Here is a 15,845-nt window from a genome sequence, read left to right on the forward strand (position 1 = left end):
AAAGTTAATAATAAGCACTAATAAGCTGGGTATTTAGTGAACAGGGGTACTAATAGGCCGGGGATCTGGTGAACAAGGGTACTAATAGGCTGGGGATCTGCTGAACAAGGGTACTAATAGGCTGGGGATCTGCTGAACAAGGGTACTAATAGGCTGTGGATCTACTGAACAAGGGTACTAATAGGCTGGGGATCTGCTGAACAAGGGTACTAATAGGTTGGGGATCTGGTGAACAAGGGTACTAATAGGCTGGGGATCTGGTGAACAAGGGTACTAATAGGCTGGGGATCTGCTGAACAAGAGTACTAATAGGCTGGGGATCTGGTGAACAAGAGTACTAAAAGGCTGGGGATCTGCTGAACAAGAGTACTAATAGGCTGGGGATCTGCTGAATAAAGGGTACTAATAGGCTGGGGATCTGGTGAACAAGGGTACTAATAGGCTGGCGATCTGCTGAACAAGAGTACCAATAGGTTGGGAATCTACTAATGAGCTGGGGATCTGCTGAACAGGGGTACTAAAAAAATTGAGGATCTGCTGAACAGGGATACTACTGAGCAGGGGATCTGCTGAACAAGGGTACTAATGAGCAGAGGTTATGCTGAATGAGGGTACTAATGAGCAGAGGTTATGCTGAATGAGGGTACTAATGACTGGGTATCTGCTGAACATTCATAAGCTGGGGATCTGCTGAACAGGGGTACTAATAACCCAGGTATCTTCTGAATGAGGATACTATTAATCAATGTTTTTTTGAAGGAGAGTGCTAATAAGCTGGGGATCTGCTGAACATGGTTAATAATAAGCTGGGGATCTGCTTAACGGGATTACTAATAATTTTAAGCTGGGGATCTACAAAATGAGGGTACAAATAAGCTGGGGACCCCTCCTGAACAAGAGTACTAATAAGCTCGGAATATACTGAACGAGGGTACTAATAAGCTGGGGATGTGCTGAACAGGGGTACTACTGAGCAGGGGATCTGCTGAACGAGGGTACTAATTTCTGGGGATCTGTTTAACGAGAGTATTATTAGCTGGGGGTCTGCAGAAGGAGAATACAAATAAGCTGGGGATCTGCTCAATGAAAGTACTAATAAGCTGGGGATCTGCTGAACGGAACGAGGGTACTAATGAGCTGGTCATCTGCTGAATGAGGGTACTAATGAGTTGAGGATCTGCTGAGCTGGGGTTCTACTGAGCCCCTTTAATATAGCAGAAAATCAGCACACACTGGGCATTTGCCAAGCTTCATTAAAGCTTCAAAGAAGCATCACGAAGCATTAAAAACATCAAAAAAGTGGTAGGCGCTTGAATGTGCGTTAAAGTCGAAGCAAGTGTAAATGACCTCTAATGGTGCTGCATTGAATTGGGGGTTCAGTCAAAATTTTGGATCTTTCAGGGGTGGGGTTTGATAGTTATAGGTCAACATTACAATAATTTGGTCCTCTAAGTGCCGGTTAACACTACCGCGGCTTGTCAGGCGACTTGGTTGCCTGACAAGTCGCGGTCCATTCTGTGCTACGGGAACCGATCTAATAGGAGCGACTCGAAAAAGGTTCCGTTCTAATAGGAGCAACTCGAAAAAGGTTCCGTTCTAATAGGAGCGACTCGAAAAAGGTTCCGTTCTAATAAGAGCGACTCGAAAAAGGTTCCGTTCTAATAGGAGCGACTCGAAAAAGGTTCCGTTCTAATAGGAGCGACTCGAAAAAGGTTCCTGCACTACTTTTGACAGAAGTCGGAGCGACTTGCATTGACTTCCATTATGTGAAGTCCGCACAAGTCGCGCTGAAGTCGCGGTGCACGGCGACTTCACTAGTCGCCCCCTAAGTCGGATCGTCATAGTGTGAACCGACACTAAACAAACAGTGCTGACTTTTCCCCATACTCACATAGACGGCACCATGGAACTAACCACCGGTAATATACGGTCTATATGGTCAGGTATGGAAATACATGGAGGAACAAACTGGGCAATCATGACTATACAGAGACAGCCGTACCAATACACGGGCAACAACCAACCAATGGTGGCAATACATAGGCAAGAACATGAAGGAACTATAACTGGGGCTCGGTCTACTATCTTTGTATTCTCCTGGATGAAGAAATGATCTCCGTGAAGGTACATCAACCCCCAACATGAAATCAGGACTTGGCCTTCACCAATGAACCTTTTTATAGATATCCATTGGCTGTTGAACGTCATCGCTCTTCATTTGCTTGACTGGCAGAAGGTGGTCCATCCAGTGTTTAATTATCAATACATTGTATATATTTTTACACCAATTTTACAAGATGTGATCTTCAGTCAAGATTTGTTTCGTTGTATATTAATCATATATTCCGGGTTCATAAAATAAACTCTACGATATTCTGTTCTGAGTCAATTTCTTTTTAGAAGTTGTAGCACCCTCCTAGTAAGGTTGCTCGGTAAATCGAGTTTTTGGCTCCTTCTGTAATCAAGAGGGCAGAGATTGTTTGGCCTGGTCTGTTTAGGGTTTCCCAGGCTGGAAGTTTGATTGGTTCTCCCTGCCTCTAGAGCAAGGGTCTCCAAACTTTCTAACCAAAGGGCCAGTTTACTGTTCTTCAAACTTTAGGAGGGTGAACAGTGGCCAGTGGGACTAGAAAATTACTAGAAAATTCACCTCCGTTTTATACCATTTAATAAAACATCTTTTGAGGATAATGCGTCTGCATACCAAGACATTTCGGACAATTTCATGCTCCCAACTTTGTGGGAGGAGTTTGGGGATGGCCCTTTCCTGTTCCAACATGACTGAGCACCAGTGCACAAAGCAAGGTCCATAAAGACATGGGGTGGAGGAACTTAAGTGGCCATATCTTTATGGGCCTTGCTTTGTGCACTGGTGCGCAGTCATGTTGGAACAGGAAGGGGCCATCCCCAACTCCTCCCACAAAGTTGGGAGCATGAAATTGTCCAAAATGTCTTGGTATGCTGATGCCTTTAGAGTTCTCTTCACTGGAACTAAGGAGTCAAGCCCAACCCCTGAAAAACAACTCCACACCATAATCCCCCTTCCACCAAATGATTTGGACCAGTGCACAAAGTGAGGTCCATACAGACATGGATGAGCGAGTTTGGGGTGGAGGAACTTGACTGGCCTGACCTCAAACCGATAGAACAACTTTGGGATGAATTTGAGCGAAGACTTTCAACGTTCCTCCTCAGTACTCCTCTCCATTAGTCTTGGGCTGTCTGGTACTCTTCCCGGAGGAATGTAGGTCACCGGCAAGAGCACCAGACAGCACAAGAACATTGAAAGGATTCCATTGTCACCTGCGCCTATTGTATTATCCACCGCTTCCATAGACCTTTGTAGTGAGGGTCTGTGATATTTGAGGCTGTGTGATTGGGTGTTGGTGGTTCTCTTCACAACACTAATAGAAGATTGGCCCTATGTTCTCTCCTTGGATGTGGACTATTTCTAGAACTGACTAGCGCTGCGCTTATTTTACTTTTAACCTGATAGAAGAATGGACCCCAAGGCAGAGGACAAAATGATGGAACGTAACGTAGACTGCAGTATTTATATTCAACGCAAGGTGCTTATTTCACGCATTGTCAGTGGAACGCAGCAACAGGAAGTGATGTCAGTTACAGACAGGAAGTGATGTCAGGTATAAATAGGAAGTTCCAGGTGAGAGTTGAGTCAGAAGGAAGTAGAGAGGAGACATTGCTGGAAGTGACAGCAGAGGAGTTAATAAGATCTTATTTTCTATTTACACCCAGTAACCCCACCCACCCCCATCATGTCCGTCCGTCCTCTTCCTCCATAGTCACTGTGACGTCTTTTACCTTCAGTAGATGATAATACAGTGGGAGTATTTAGAAGGACACAAGGATCTCTACAAGGACGTCATGATGGAGAATCAGCCGCCCCTCACATCACCGGGTAAGAGGAGACTTTATTGTAAAGGAGAGAGCAGTACGGAGGCTCCACCTAGATCCCCCATCATCTGATAAACACATAGAAACAATGTATTCAGTCAGTGTATGTGTTTCCTACAGATGGATCCAGTAATGGGAACCCACCAGAGAGATGTCCCCGTCCTCTGTATTCCCGGGATTCCACACAGGAAGGTCACACCATCCCTCACCATCATCAGGTATACGGATCCAGTAATGGGAACCCACCAGAGAGATGTCCCTGTCCTCTGTATTCCCGGGATTCCACACAGGAAGATCATACCATCCCTCACCATCAGGTATATGGAACCAGTAATGGGAACCCACTAGAGAGATGTCCCCATCCTCTGTATTCCTGAGATTCCACACAGGAAGATCACACCATCCCTCACCATCATCCGGTATATGGATCCAGTAATGGGAACCCACCAGAGAGATGTCCCTGTCCTCTGTATTCCTGAGATTCCACACAGGAAGATTACACCATCCCCCACCATCATCAGGAAGGAATCTTCAGCATGTAGACCTAAAAAATAATTCAAGCTCTGGCAGGACATTATTTTATATAATCTCTTTTTCCTTTTAACAAGTATACTGTACTCTGTTATCTTTGGGGTTCAGGGTGAAGAACGGAAAGACTTTAAAGTTGAGGTTAAAGAGGAAGAAGAAGAGAGGTTGGTGAGTGGAGATCGGCAGTCTATGGAGGAGAGAGGTCCTCTGTATTCCTGGGATTCCACCCAGGAAGATGTCGCCATCCATCACCATCATCAGGTAGGTGGGACTGGACTCGAAAATAATTCTCTGAGTGGACATTCTTCTATGTAACTACTTGTTCCTTTTTCTAAATGTGTTCTATCATCTTCGGAGTTTAGGGTGAAGAACGGAAAGACATCAAAGTTGAGGTTAAAGAAGAAGAGAGGTTGGTGAGTGGAGATCGGCAGTCTATGGAGGAGAGAGGTGCTCTGTATTCTCGGGATTCCACCCAGGAAGATGTCGCCATCCATCACCATCATCAGGTAGGTGGGACTGGACTCGAAAATAATTCTCTGAGTGGACATTCTTCTATGTAACTACTTGTTTCTTTTTCTAAATGTGTTCTATCATCTTCGGAGTTTAGACTGAAGAACGGAAAGACATCAAAGTTGAGGTTAAAGAAGAAGAGAGGTTGGTGAGTGGAGATCGGCAGTCTATGGAGGAGGGGGAGATGATTATGGAAAGTAAACAGGAAGAACCTTCTCTACATATGGACACAAGTAAGTAACAAATACAGAAACAATTCGTATTTTATTGTATTTTCATTGGTAGATGGTTTTATGGGATGAAAATAGACGTATATCAGGTGTTGAGGGGTGTTTCACCCCAAAGGGGAAAAAAGGAAGTACAGTCCTAAATTTACAGCAGATCCCAAGGATCTCATGTAGAGCTTGGCGGGGGGAGCTATGATGTGTAGGGGGGGGGGGCTGAGGACACTGATGTAAAGGGGGGGCTGTGATGTAAGAGGGAAGGGGCTGTGATGTGAAGGCTAGGCTGATGTACTGAGGGCTGTGTTGTAAAGTGGTGGATGTGATGTGCAAGAGGGGACTGAGGACACTGATGTGAAAAGGGGGCTGGGAACACTGATGTAAAGGTGGGCTGAATAAACTGATGTAAGGGGGGCTAAAATGTGAAGGGGGGCTGAGGACACTGATGTAATGGGGAAATCTATGATGTGTAGGGGGGGCTGAGGATACTGATGTAATGGGGGGGGGGAGCTATGATGTGAAGGGGGGCTGAGGACACTGATGTAAAAAGGGGACTGTGATGTAAGGGGGGGGGGGCTGTGATGTGGAAGGATAGGATGAAGAAAATTATGTACGGGGGGGCTGTTATGTAAAGTAGGGGGTTGTAAAGTACAGGGGGGACTGAGGAAACTGATGTAAAGGGGGGCTATGATGTGGAAGAGGGGCTGAGAACACTGATGTAAGGGGTGGGCTATGATGTGGAAGAGGGGCTGAGGACACTGATGTAAGGGGGGCTATGATGTGGAAGAGGGGCTGAGGACACTGATGTAAGGGGGGCTATGATGTGGAAGAGGGGGTGAGGACACTGATGTAAGGGGAGGGCTATGATGTGGAAGAGGGGCTGAGGACACTGATGTAAGGGGGGCTATGATGTGGAAGAGGGGCTGAGGACACTGATGTAAGGGGGGCTATGATGTGGAAGAGGGGCTGAGGACACTGATGTAAGGGGGGCTATGATGTGGAAGAGGGGGTGAGGACACTGATGTAAGGGGGGCTATGATGTGGAAGAGGGGCTGAGGACACTGATGTAAGGGGGGCTATGATGTGGAAGAGGGGCTGAGGACACTGATGTAAGGGGGGCCATGATGTGAATGGGGGGGCTGAGGACACTGATGCAAAGAGGGGGCTATTATGTGAAGGATAGGATGAAGACACTGATGTACATGGGGGGCTGTGATGCACATGGGGGGCTGTAATGTGATTCGTGCCTCTGCTGGAAGAAACCTGTCTGACTGGACCTTCGTGAATTTTAATTCAAGCCCCCTGGTGTATTGTATGCTTTATCTGGTTTGTCTTCGTAGTTTGGTGTAATGATTGCACCCAATTCCATGCCGGAGCTCCGAGAGACTTCTTAGTGGTGGACCAACATATATGACTCCCGAATGCAAACCTAGAAAAATATTTGTAATTCCTATTTCATAATGTGTTTTCTTACAGATGGACGCTTTCTTCTGAATCCCTCGGAGGGAGATTCTATTTCACCTCCAGATTTCAAGGCAGAAGATGATGACATCACACAATGTTCTCCAGGAGAAGATCCCATTACTCCAACCACAGATCACCGACCTTACCATCTGGAGGGGTCAATGGATCCTTCTAATCCTGAGGAATCTTCTGATAAACCCCTTACTATGACTTCAGATGTCCATCTAAGATCAATGGATCCTTCTAATCCTGAGGAACCTTCTTATCAATCCCATACTATGACTTCAGATGTCCATCTGAGATCTCACAGTGCCGATCAACGAACACATCCATCCAATCCCGAGGAGTCTTCTTTATGTGATGGAGGACATACAGGAGAGCCTTCATTGTCATCTTTGGATTGCATAAAATCTCACACTAAAAACAGAGCACAATGGAGAAATCCCTCGGGTGAGCGTCCTTTTTCATGTTCAGAGTGCGGAAAATGTTTCATTAGACTAGGACGCCTTCATATACACCAGAAAACTCACACGGGTGAACGTCCTTTTTCATGTTCAGAGTGCGGGAAATGTTTTATTGACAAAGGAACGCTTAACAGACACCAAAGAATCCACACAGGGGAGCGTCCTTTTTCATGTTCAGAGTGCGGGAAATGCTTTATTCAGAAATGGGAACTTCTCGAACACCAGAGAAGTCACACATGCGAGAACCTTTTTTTATGTTCGGAGTGCGGGAAATGTTTCACTTCGCAAAAAGTCCTTGTTAGACACCACAGAGTTCATACCGGTGAGCGTCCTTATTCATGTTCAGAGTGCGGGAAATGTTTCACTCAGAAAGGAGAGCTTGATGAACACCAGAGAAGACACACAGGCGAGCGTCCTTTTTCGTGCTCAGAGTGTGGGAAAAGTTTTGTTAGGATACAGCACCTTCATACGCACCAGAGAATACACACGGGCGAGCGTCCTTTTTCTTGTTCAGAGTGCGGGAAAAGTTTTACTGACAGAATAGGGCTTCGTATACACCAGAGAAGTCACACAGGTGAGCGTCCTTTTTCATGTACTGAGTGTGGGAAATGTTTTACAGAGAAAGGAAAACTTATCAGACACCATAGAATTCACACAGGCGAGCGTCCTTATTCCTGTTCAGAGTGCGGGAAATGTTTTACTCAGAAACAGCACCTTGTTTCCCATCAGAAACGCCACAAGGGCGAGCGTCCTTTCTCATGCACAGAGTGCGGGAAAAGTTTCACCATGAAAGGATGCCTCGTAAAACACCAGAAAATTCACTCCGGCGAGCGTCCTTTCTCTTGTTCCGAGTGCGGGAAATGTTTCGGCTTGAAAGAAGTCCTCCTTAAACATCAGAGAGTTCACACAGGTGAGCGCCCTTTCTCATGTTCAGAGTGCGGGAAAAGCTTTGGAAACCAAATGAATCTGATCAGGCATCAGAAAATTCACACCAAATGATGCTCTTGACCAGGGGTCTCCAAACCTTCTAAGCAAGGGGCCAGTTTCCTGTCCTTCAGGCTTTGGGGGGGCCGGACTGTGACCAGTGAGAGTAGACAATGCTCCATCATTGGTTTTAATGGGATGAATGGTGCCCTATTTATGGTGTCATTGGGTGGAATAGTGCCCCAAGGGCCAGACAAAGGCAAGCAAAGGGCCACATCCGGCCCCTGGGCCACAGTTTGGAGACCACTGCTTTTCAGGATACTTCAAGCAACAGTTCAGCGCCCTTGCTCATCCCATCTTACCTACAGCGCCAAGCACCAAGGGGGGCCACAAGAAAGTAAAAGCTCCGGGACAGAGCCAGATAAAGGCAAGCAAAGGGCCACATCCGGCCCCTGGGCCGCAGTTTGGAGACCACTGCTCTTGACAGCTCTTTGGTGGCATTTAACAGAAGAAGACGTTTCATACATAGGACAACTGTGGTATAGAGTAAAAAAATCGAGTCTCCTACTGGCTTCTTGTGTTTGTTGGAGACCCCGGTGTTGGGCTCTAAGTGCTGAAATTCCTCTCCCCGCCCACATTGGGGTGTCCCCATGTCTATTTTGCATTTTGACCAATGTCCAGTAGAAAGAGGATCCAGTAGGAGGAGGAGGCATGGCATGGCAGCAAAGCGGGATGGTCACCTGAAAGCCTCGGTTGACCACAGGACCACAAGAAAACCAAAGCTCCGGGACCCTGGAGGCTCAGGCCTTCAAAATGTGGCATTGGACACACTTTTATAAAGCGTTTTAAATGCCAATCAAAGCTCTTGTCACTTAATAAAAGGGTTACCCTACAGTCCTGATCACACGTTGTGTTTTCTTCGCTTTGTTTCTAAAATGATCCCCCATGTCACTTTCTTGGTGCTTCAAAGCATTTCCAAAGCCTCCATAGAAGTCTTTGACAATGTTCACTTACAGAAACTGAAGCTTTTGAGAGGCTTTTATTCAAAGTTAGCTTCGCTTTGTTTTGTAGGTATTGCAGGTATGAGGTATCCCAGGATGCACTGGGAAACCAACAAGCGAACAAGAAGGACATCATCAGCAGTCACTTCCGGTTCATGTGTATATATTCTGGGAGTGTCTGGTGCAGACGTCACTTCTGGTGTGCAGTGTGGTGCAGCAGGATGGTGAGCGGGGTCTGGACGGAGCGGAGGGAATAGCAGACGGCACACGTGGTGTGCAACATGGGAACGCTATAGTGGAAGGTGAGCGGGGACTGGAAAGAGAGAGGTACTACTAAATGGTGGATCAGCATCGCTGGAGGTACTGCTGGGCAGGGGATCTGCTAAATGAGGGTACTAATGAGTTGGGGATCTGCTGAATGAGAGTACTAATATTCTGGGGATCTGCTCATTGAGGGTACTAATAAGCTGGGGATCTGCTGAACAGGGGTACTAATGTGCTAGGAATAATCTGGGGATCTGCTGAATGAGAGTACTAATAATCTGGGGATCTTCTCAACAAGGATACTAATATTCTGGGATTCTGCTTAACGAGGGTATTTAAAAGCTGGGGATCTGCTAAATGAGAGTGCTAATAAGCTGGGGATCTGCTGAACGAGGGTACTAATGAGCAGGGGATCTGCTGATCAAGGGTACTAATGAGCAGGGGATCTGCTGAATGAGGGTACTAATAGGCTGGGAAACTGCTGAATTAGGGTACTACTGAGCAGGGGATCTGCTAAATGAGGGTACTAATAACCTGGGGATCTGCTGAATGAGGGTACTAATGAACTGGGGATCTGCTGAGTGAGGGTACTAATAAGCTGGGGTCCGTCTAAATGAGAATAATAATAATAAGCTAGGGATCTGCTGAATGAGGTTACTAATATGCTGGGAATCTGCTGAACAAGGGTCCTATTAAACTGGGGATCTGCTGAACAAGGGTGCTAATCGGCTGGGGAACTGCTGAGTAGGGATTATACTGGACCCCTTTTAAAATAGTAGAAAATCAACACACACACTGGGCATTTGTCAAGCTTCATTAAAGCTTCAAAGAAGCATCACAAATACGTCAAAAAGCATGTTAAATTGATAGGCGCTGGGGATCTGCTGAATGAGGGTACTAATAAGCTTGGGATATGCTAAACAAGGGTGCTAATAAGCTGGGGATCTGCTGAATGAGGGTATTAATGATCTGGGGATCTGCTGAACTAGGGTACTAATAAGCTGGGGATCTGCTGAATGAGGGTAATAATAATCTGTGGATCTGCTCAATGAGGGTACTAATAAGCTGGGGATCTGCAGAACAAGGGGACTAATAAGCTGGGGATCTGCTGAATGAGGATACTAATAAGCTTGGGATCTGCTGAATGAGGATACTAATAAGCTTGGGATCTGCTGAATGAGGATACTAATAAGCTGGGGATCTACTGAACGAGGGTACTATTAAGCTGTGGTTCTGCTGAACGAGGGTACTAACTAGCTGGGGATCTGCTGAACGAGGGTACTAACTAGCTGGGGATCTGCTGAATGAGGGTAATAATAATCTGTGGATCTGCTGAATGAGGGTAATATTAATCTGTGGATCTGCTGAATGAGGGTAATATTAATCTGTGGATCTGCTGAATGAGGGTACTAATAAGCTGGGGATCTGCAGAACAAGGGGACTAATAAGCTGGGGATCTGCTGAATGAGGATACTAATAAGCTTAGGATCTGCTGAATGAGGATACTAATAAGCTGGGGATCTACTGAACGAGGGTACTATTAAGCTGTGGTTCTGCTGAACGAGGGTACTAACTAGCTGGGGATCTGCTGAACGAAGTTAATAATATGCTGGGGATCAGCTGAATGAGAGTACTAATGAGCTGGGGATGTGCTGAGCAGGGGTACAACTGAGCAGGAGTTCTGCTGAACTAGAGTACTCATAAACTGGGGATCTGCTGATGCTGAACGGGGGTACTAATAAACTGGGGATCCGCTGAACGAGGGTACTGATAAGCTGGGGATCCGCTGAACGAGGGTACTGATAAGCTGGAGATCTGCTGAACTAGGGTACAGCTAAGCTGGGGATCTGCTGAATGAGGGTACTAATAAACTGGAGATCTGCTGAACTAGGGTATTGATAAGCTGGACATCTGCTGAATGAGGGTACTGATAAACTGGGGATCTGCTAAACGAGGGTACTAATAAGCTGGGGATCTGCTGAGATTGGGTTCTACTGGACCCCTTTAAATCAAATAGAAAATCAACACACACAAAGGGCATTTGCCAAGCTTCATTAAAGCTTCAAAGAAGCATCACTAAAGTATCACTGAAGCATCAAAAACCCATCTCAAAGTATGTTGAAGCAATAAATGCTTTAATGTGCGTTAAAGTCGAAGCAAGTGTAAATGAGCCCCAATGGTGCTGCATCGAATTGGGGGTTCAGTAAAAATATTGGATCTTTCAGGGGTGGGGTTTGATAGTTATAGGTCTGCATTATAATAATTTGGTCCTCTAAACAAACAGTGCTGACTTGGCCCCACACTCACATAGACGGCACCATGGAACTAACCACCGGGAATATACGGTCTATATGGTCAGGTATGGCAATACATGGAGGAACAAACTGGGTAATCATGACTATACAGAGACAGCCGTACCAATACACGGGCAACAACCAACCAATGGTGGCAATACATAGGCAAGAACATGAAGGAACTATAACTGGGGCTCGGTCTAATATCTTTGTATTCTCCTGGATGAAGAAATGATCACCGTGAAGGTACATCAACCCCCAACATGCAATCAGGACTTGTCCTTCACCAATGAACTTTTTTATTGATATCCATTGGCTGTTGAACATCATCGCTCTTCATTTGCTTGACTGCAGAAGGTGGTCCATCCAGTGTTTAATTATCAATACATTGTATATAATTTTACACCAATTTTAAAAGATGTGATTTTCAGTCAAGATTTGTTTCATTGTATATTAATCAGATATTCCGGTTTGGTAAAATAAACTCTACGATATTCTGTTCTGAGTCCATTTCTTTTTGGAAGTTGTAGCACCCTCCTAGTAAGGTTGCTCGGTAAATCAAGTTTTTGGCTCCTTCTATAATCAAGAGGGCAGAGATTGTTTGGCCTGGTCTGTTCGGGGGTTTCCGAGGCTGAGAGTTTGGTTCCACCTGCCTCTAGTCTAGATGAAGCTTCTAGAGCACGGGTCTCCAAACTTTCTAACCAAAGGGCCAGTTTACTGTTCTTCAAACTTTAGGAGGGTGAACAGTGGCCAGTGGGACTAGAAAATGTCCTGGTATCAGTGGGAGTAGGTGGGATAGATTTTCTATACTTTGTGTTACGGAGAGGAATAGTGCCCCATCATTGGTGTCATTGGAAGGAATAGTGTCCCAGCATTGGTATCATAGGAAGGAATAGTGTCCCATCATTGGTGTCATAGGAAGGAATAGTGTCCCATCATTGGTGTCAGTAGAAGGAATTGTACCCCATCACTGGTGTCAGTGGGAGGAATAATGTCCCATCATTGGTGTCAGTGGGAGGAATAGTGCCCCATCATTGGTTTCAGTGGGAGGAATAGTGTCCCATCATTGGTGTCAGTGGGTGGAATAGTGCCCCATCATTGGTGTCAGTGTGAGGAACAGTGCCCCATCATTGGTGTCAGTGGGAGGAATAGTGCCCCATCATTGGTGTCAGTGGGAGGAATAGTGCCCCATCATTGGTGTCAGTGGGAGAAATAGTGCCCCATCATTGGTGTCAGTGGGAGGAATAGTTCCCCATTATTGGTGTCAGTGGGAGGAATAGTGCCCCATCATTGGTGTCAGTGGGAGGAATAGTGCCCCATCATTGGTGTCAGTGGGAGGAATAGTACCCCATCATTGGTGTCAGTAAGAAGAACAGTGCCCCATCTTTGGTGTTAGTGGGAGGAATAGTGCCCCATTATTGGTTTTGGTGGCAGGAATTATGCCCCTTTGCTGGTGTCACTGGGAGGAGTATTGCCCCAAGTGCCAGATAAAGGCATGCAAAAGGCCACATCTAGCCACCGGGCCACAGTTTGGAGACCACTGCACTAGAGCTTAGGGAGGAAGAATTTAAATGACCAGCCTGAATATTGGTCAGGGCCTAGCCAATCCCTGGAGAGATGTGCCCAGATGGTGGCTGAGAAGCTGATAAATAGTTTGGAGCCCTGCAGAAGGCTGTTCCCCTGGAAGGGGAGTTCCCAGCCTTAGTGCCCCCTTGTAGCAGCCTAAGGACAAGGTTGCTGTCCTGCCAGGTCTCAGAAGCCTAGAATGGGTCTACAGATGACTGCGCACAGTGCACAAAGCAAGGTCCATAAAGACAAGGATGACTGAGAACGGAGATTGCGAGCCAGGCCTTGTCGTCCAACATAAGTGCCTCTTCTGGAAGAACGGTCAAACATCCCCATAGACACACCCCTAAACCTTGTGGACGGCCTTCCCAGAAGAGTTGAAGCTGTTATAGCTGCAAAGGGTGGGCCAACTCAATATTGAACCCTACGGACTAAGACTGGGATGCCATTAAAAGTCATGTGCGTGTAAAGGCAGGCGTCCCAATACTTTTGACAAAATAGTGTATGTAGAGTGGGGAACCCAGAATGCCAAAGGCACTAAGTGGTGCTATCATTGCACCAAATTCAAAAATTATCTCCAGTTCCTTGATTTCGAAACTCAAAGTAAAGACCACCTTTCTCCCACTTGTATTAAAGCTTTGTCAATTGAGCCGATGATATCGTATTTCAATTCAATTAAAGTTTCACACTTACTGTATAAATAGTAGAACTATCAATTCGTTGTTTTTTTGTTTTTATTTTTTATTGTCTTGATTTGAAGTGAGGTATTACGTATTTGTGATTATCAATGTAACCTAATAGAAGAATGGACTACAAGGCAGAGAGCATAATGATGGAACGTAACGTAAGACTGCAGTATTTATATTCAACACAAGGTGGTAATCTCGCGTATTCTCAATGTTACGTATCAACAGGAAGTGATGTCAGGTACAGACAGGAAGTGATGTAAGCATATAAATAGGAAGTTAAGTTGGGAGGAAGTAGAGAGGAGACATTGTTGGAACTGGCAGCTGAGGAGGTATTGAGATATTATTTTGGGGCCTAGGCCAATGCACATTCGGCACGGCCACTTTTGTATTTTCTATCTCTTTTCTCTCACATTTGTCACCCTTTCACTTTTGTGTGTGTTTTTCTCACGGATGAAGGATGTGAGTCCTCAGGCTTGCCCTCATATCTGGGGGGAGGATGTGTGGCCCTCAGGTTCCTTCCTCCCCTGCCTCTGGGGGGAGTCTCTGTTCGGGAGAGCCCCTCGACCAAGTATTGGGATGCGGCTTCGGCTGCCCAGAAGAACGGGGTCTGCCAGGTCTTCTGGCTAGGCAGAACACGTAAACCCTTTGTCCCTGTTAGGAGCCTCGCGCCCCGGGGGATCAGGGTAGAAGTCCTACCCCTTCAGGGGGTGGACTAAAAGCACACCCTTAAGTGTACTTTTTAGTGTGTGTTCACATGCACGTTTTTTGTTCACTTACTGGTGTTTTTCGTTGTAGTTTTTGCACTACCGCTGATTTAAAGAAAATTAGAAAAATATATATAAAATTAAGATATTATTTTTCTTTTTATGCCCAGTAACCCTCCCCCCAGTTATGTTACGTCCTCTTCCTCCATGAGATTTACACCCAGTAACCCTCCTCCCCAGTTATGTTACGTCCTCTTCCTCCATGAGATTTACACCCAGTAACCCTCCTCTCCAGTTATGTTATGTCCTCTTCCTCCATGAGATTTACACCCAGTAACCCTCCCCCCAGTTATGTTACGTCCTCTTCCTCCATGAGATTTACACCCAGTAACCCTCCTCCCCAGTTATGTTACGTCCTCTTCCTCCATGAGATTTACACCCAGTAAGCCTCCTCCCCAGTTATGTTACGTCCTCTTCTTCCATGAGATTTACACCCAGTAAGCCTCCTCCCCAGTTATGTTACGTCCTCTTCTTCCATGAGATTTACACCCAGTAACCCTCCCCCCAGTTATGTTACGTCCTCTTCCTCCATGAGATTTACACCCAGTAACCCTCCTCCCCATTATGTTACGTCCTCTTCCATGAGACCCAATAACCCCACGTCATGTTCATCCTTTTTCTCTATAGTCACTGTAATGCCTTTTGCCTTCAGTAGATGATAATACAGTTGGAGTATTTACAAGGACACAAGGATCTCTACAAGGACGTCATGATGGAGAATCAGCCGCCCCTCACATCACCGGGTAAGAGGAGACTTTATTGTAAAGGAGAGAGCAGTACGGAGGCTCCACCTAGATCCCCCATCATCTGATAAACACATAGAAACAATGTATTCAGTCAGTGTGTGTGTTTCCTACAGATGGATCCAGTAATGGGAACCCACCGGAGAGATGTCCCCGTCCTCTGTATTCCCGGGATTCCACACAGGATGATCACACCATCCCCCACCATGATCACGTAGATGGATCCAGTAATGGGAACCCACCAGAGAGATGTCCCCGTCCTCTGTATTCCCGGGATTCTACAAAGGAAGATCACACCATCCCTCACCATGGTCACGTAGATGGATCCAGTAATGGGAACCCACCAGAGAGATGTCCTCGTCCTCTGTGTTCCCGGGATTCTACAAAGGAAGATCACACCATCCCTCACCATCATCACGTAGATGGATCCAGTAATGGGAACCCACCAGAGAGATGTCCCCGTCCTCTGTATTCCCGGGATTCTACAAAGGAAGATCACAC

The 15,845-nt window shown here is 46.1% G+C and overlaps 2 protein-coding genes across 3 annotated transcripts in view; one reads left to right on the forward strand and one right to left on the reverse strand.

Annotated features, from left to right (window-relative positions):
* Positions 1 to 8,123, forward strand: part of LOC309564434 (uncharacterized protein) — a 173,925-nt gene extending 165,802 nt beyond the window's left edge. The window contains 3 exon segments of the mRNA XM_082269064.1: positions 1,944 to 2,089; positions 5,048 to 5,183; positions 6,648 to 8,123. Of these exon segments, the coding sequence (XP_082125190.1) occupies positions 1,944 to 2,089; positions 5,048 to 5,183; positions 6,648 to 8,098 (1,733 nt within the window). The 3' untranslated portion in view covers positions 8,099 to 8,123.
* LOC309562677 (uncharacterized protein) overlaps positions 1 to 15,845 on the reverse strand; it is a 420,285-nt gene that overhangs the window by 47,083 nt on the left and 357,357 nt on the right. The window lies entirely within an intron of this gene.

The sequence above is a fragment of the Pelophylax lessonae genome (genome assembly GCF_965119305.1).
Source record: "Pelophylax lessonae genome assembly, chromosome: 9".
Lineage (NCBI taxonomy): Eukaryota > Metazoa > Chordata > Amphibia > Anura > Ranidae > Pelophylax > Pelophylax lessonae.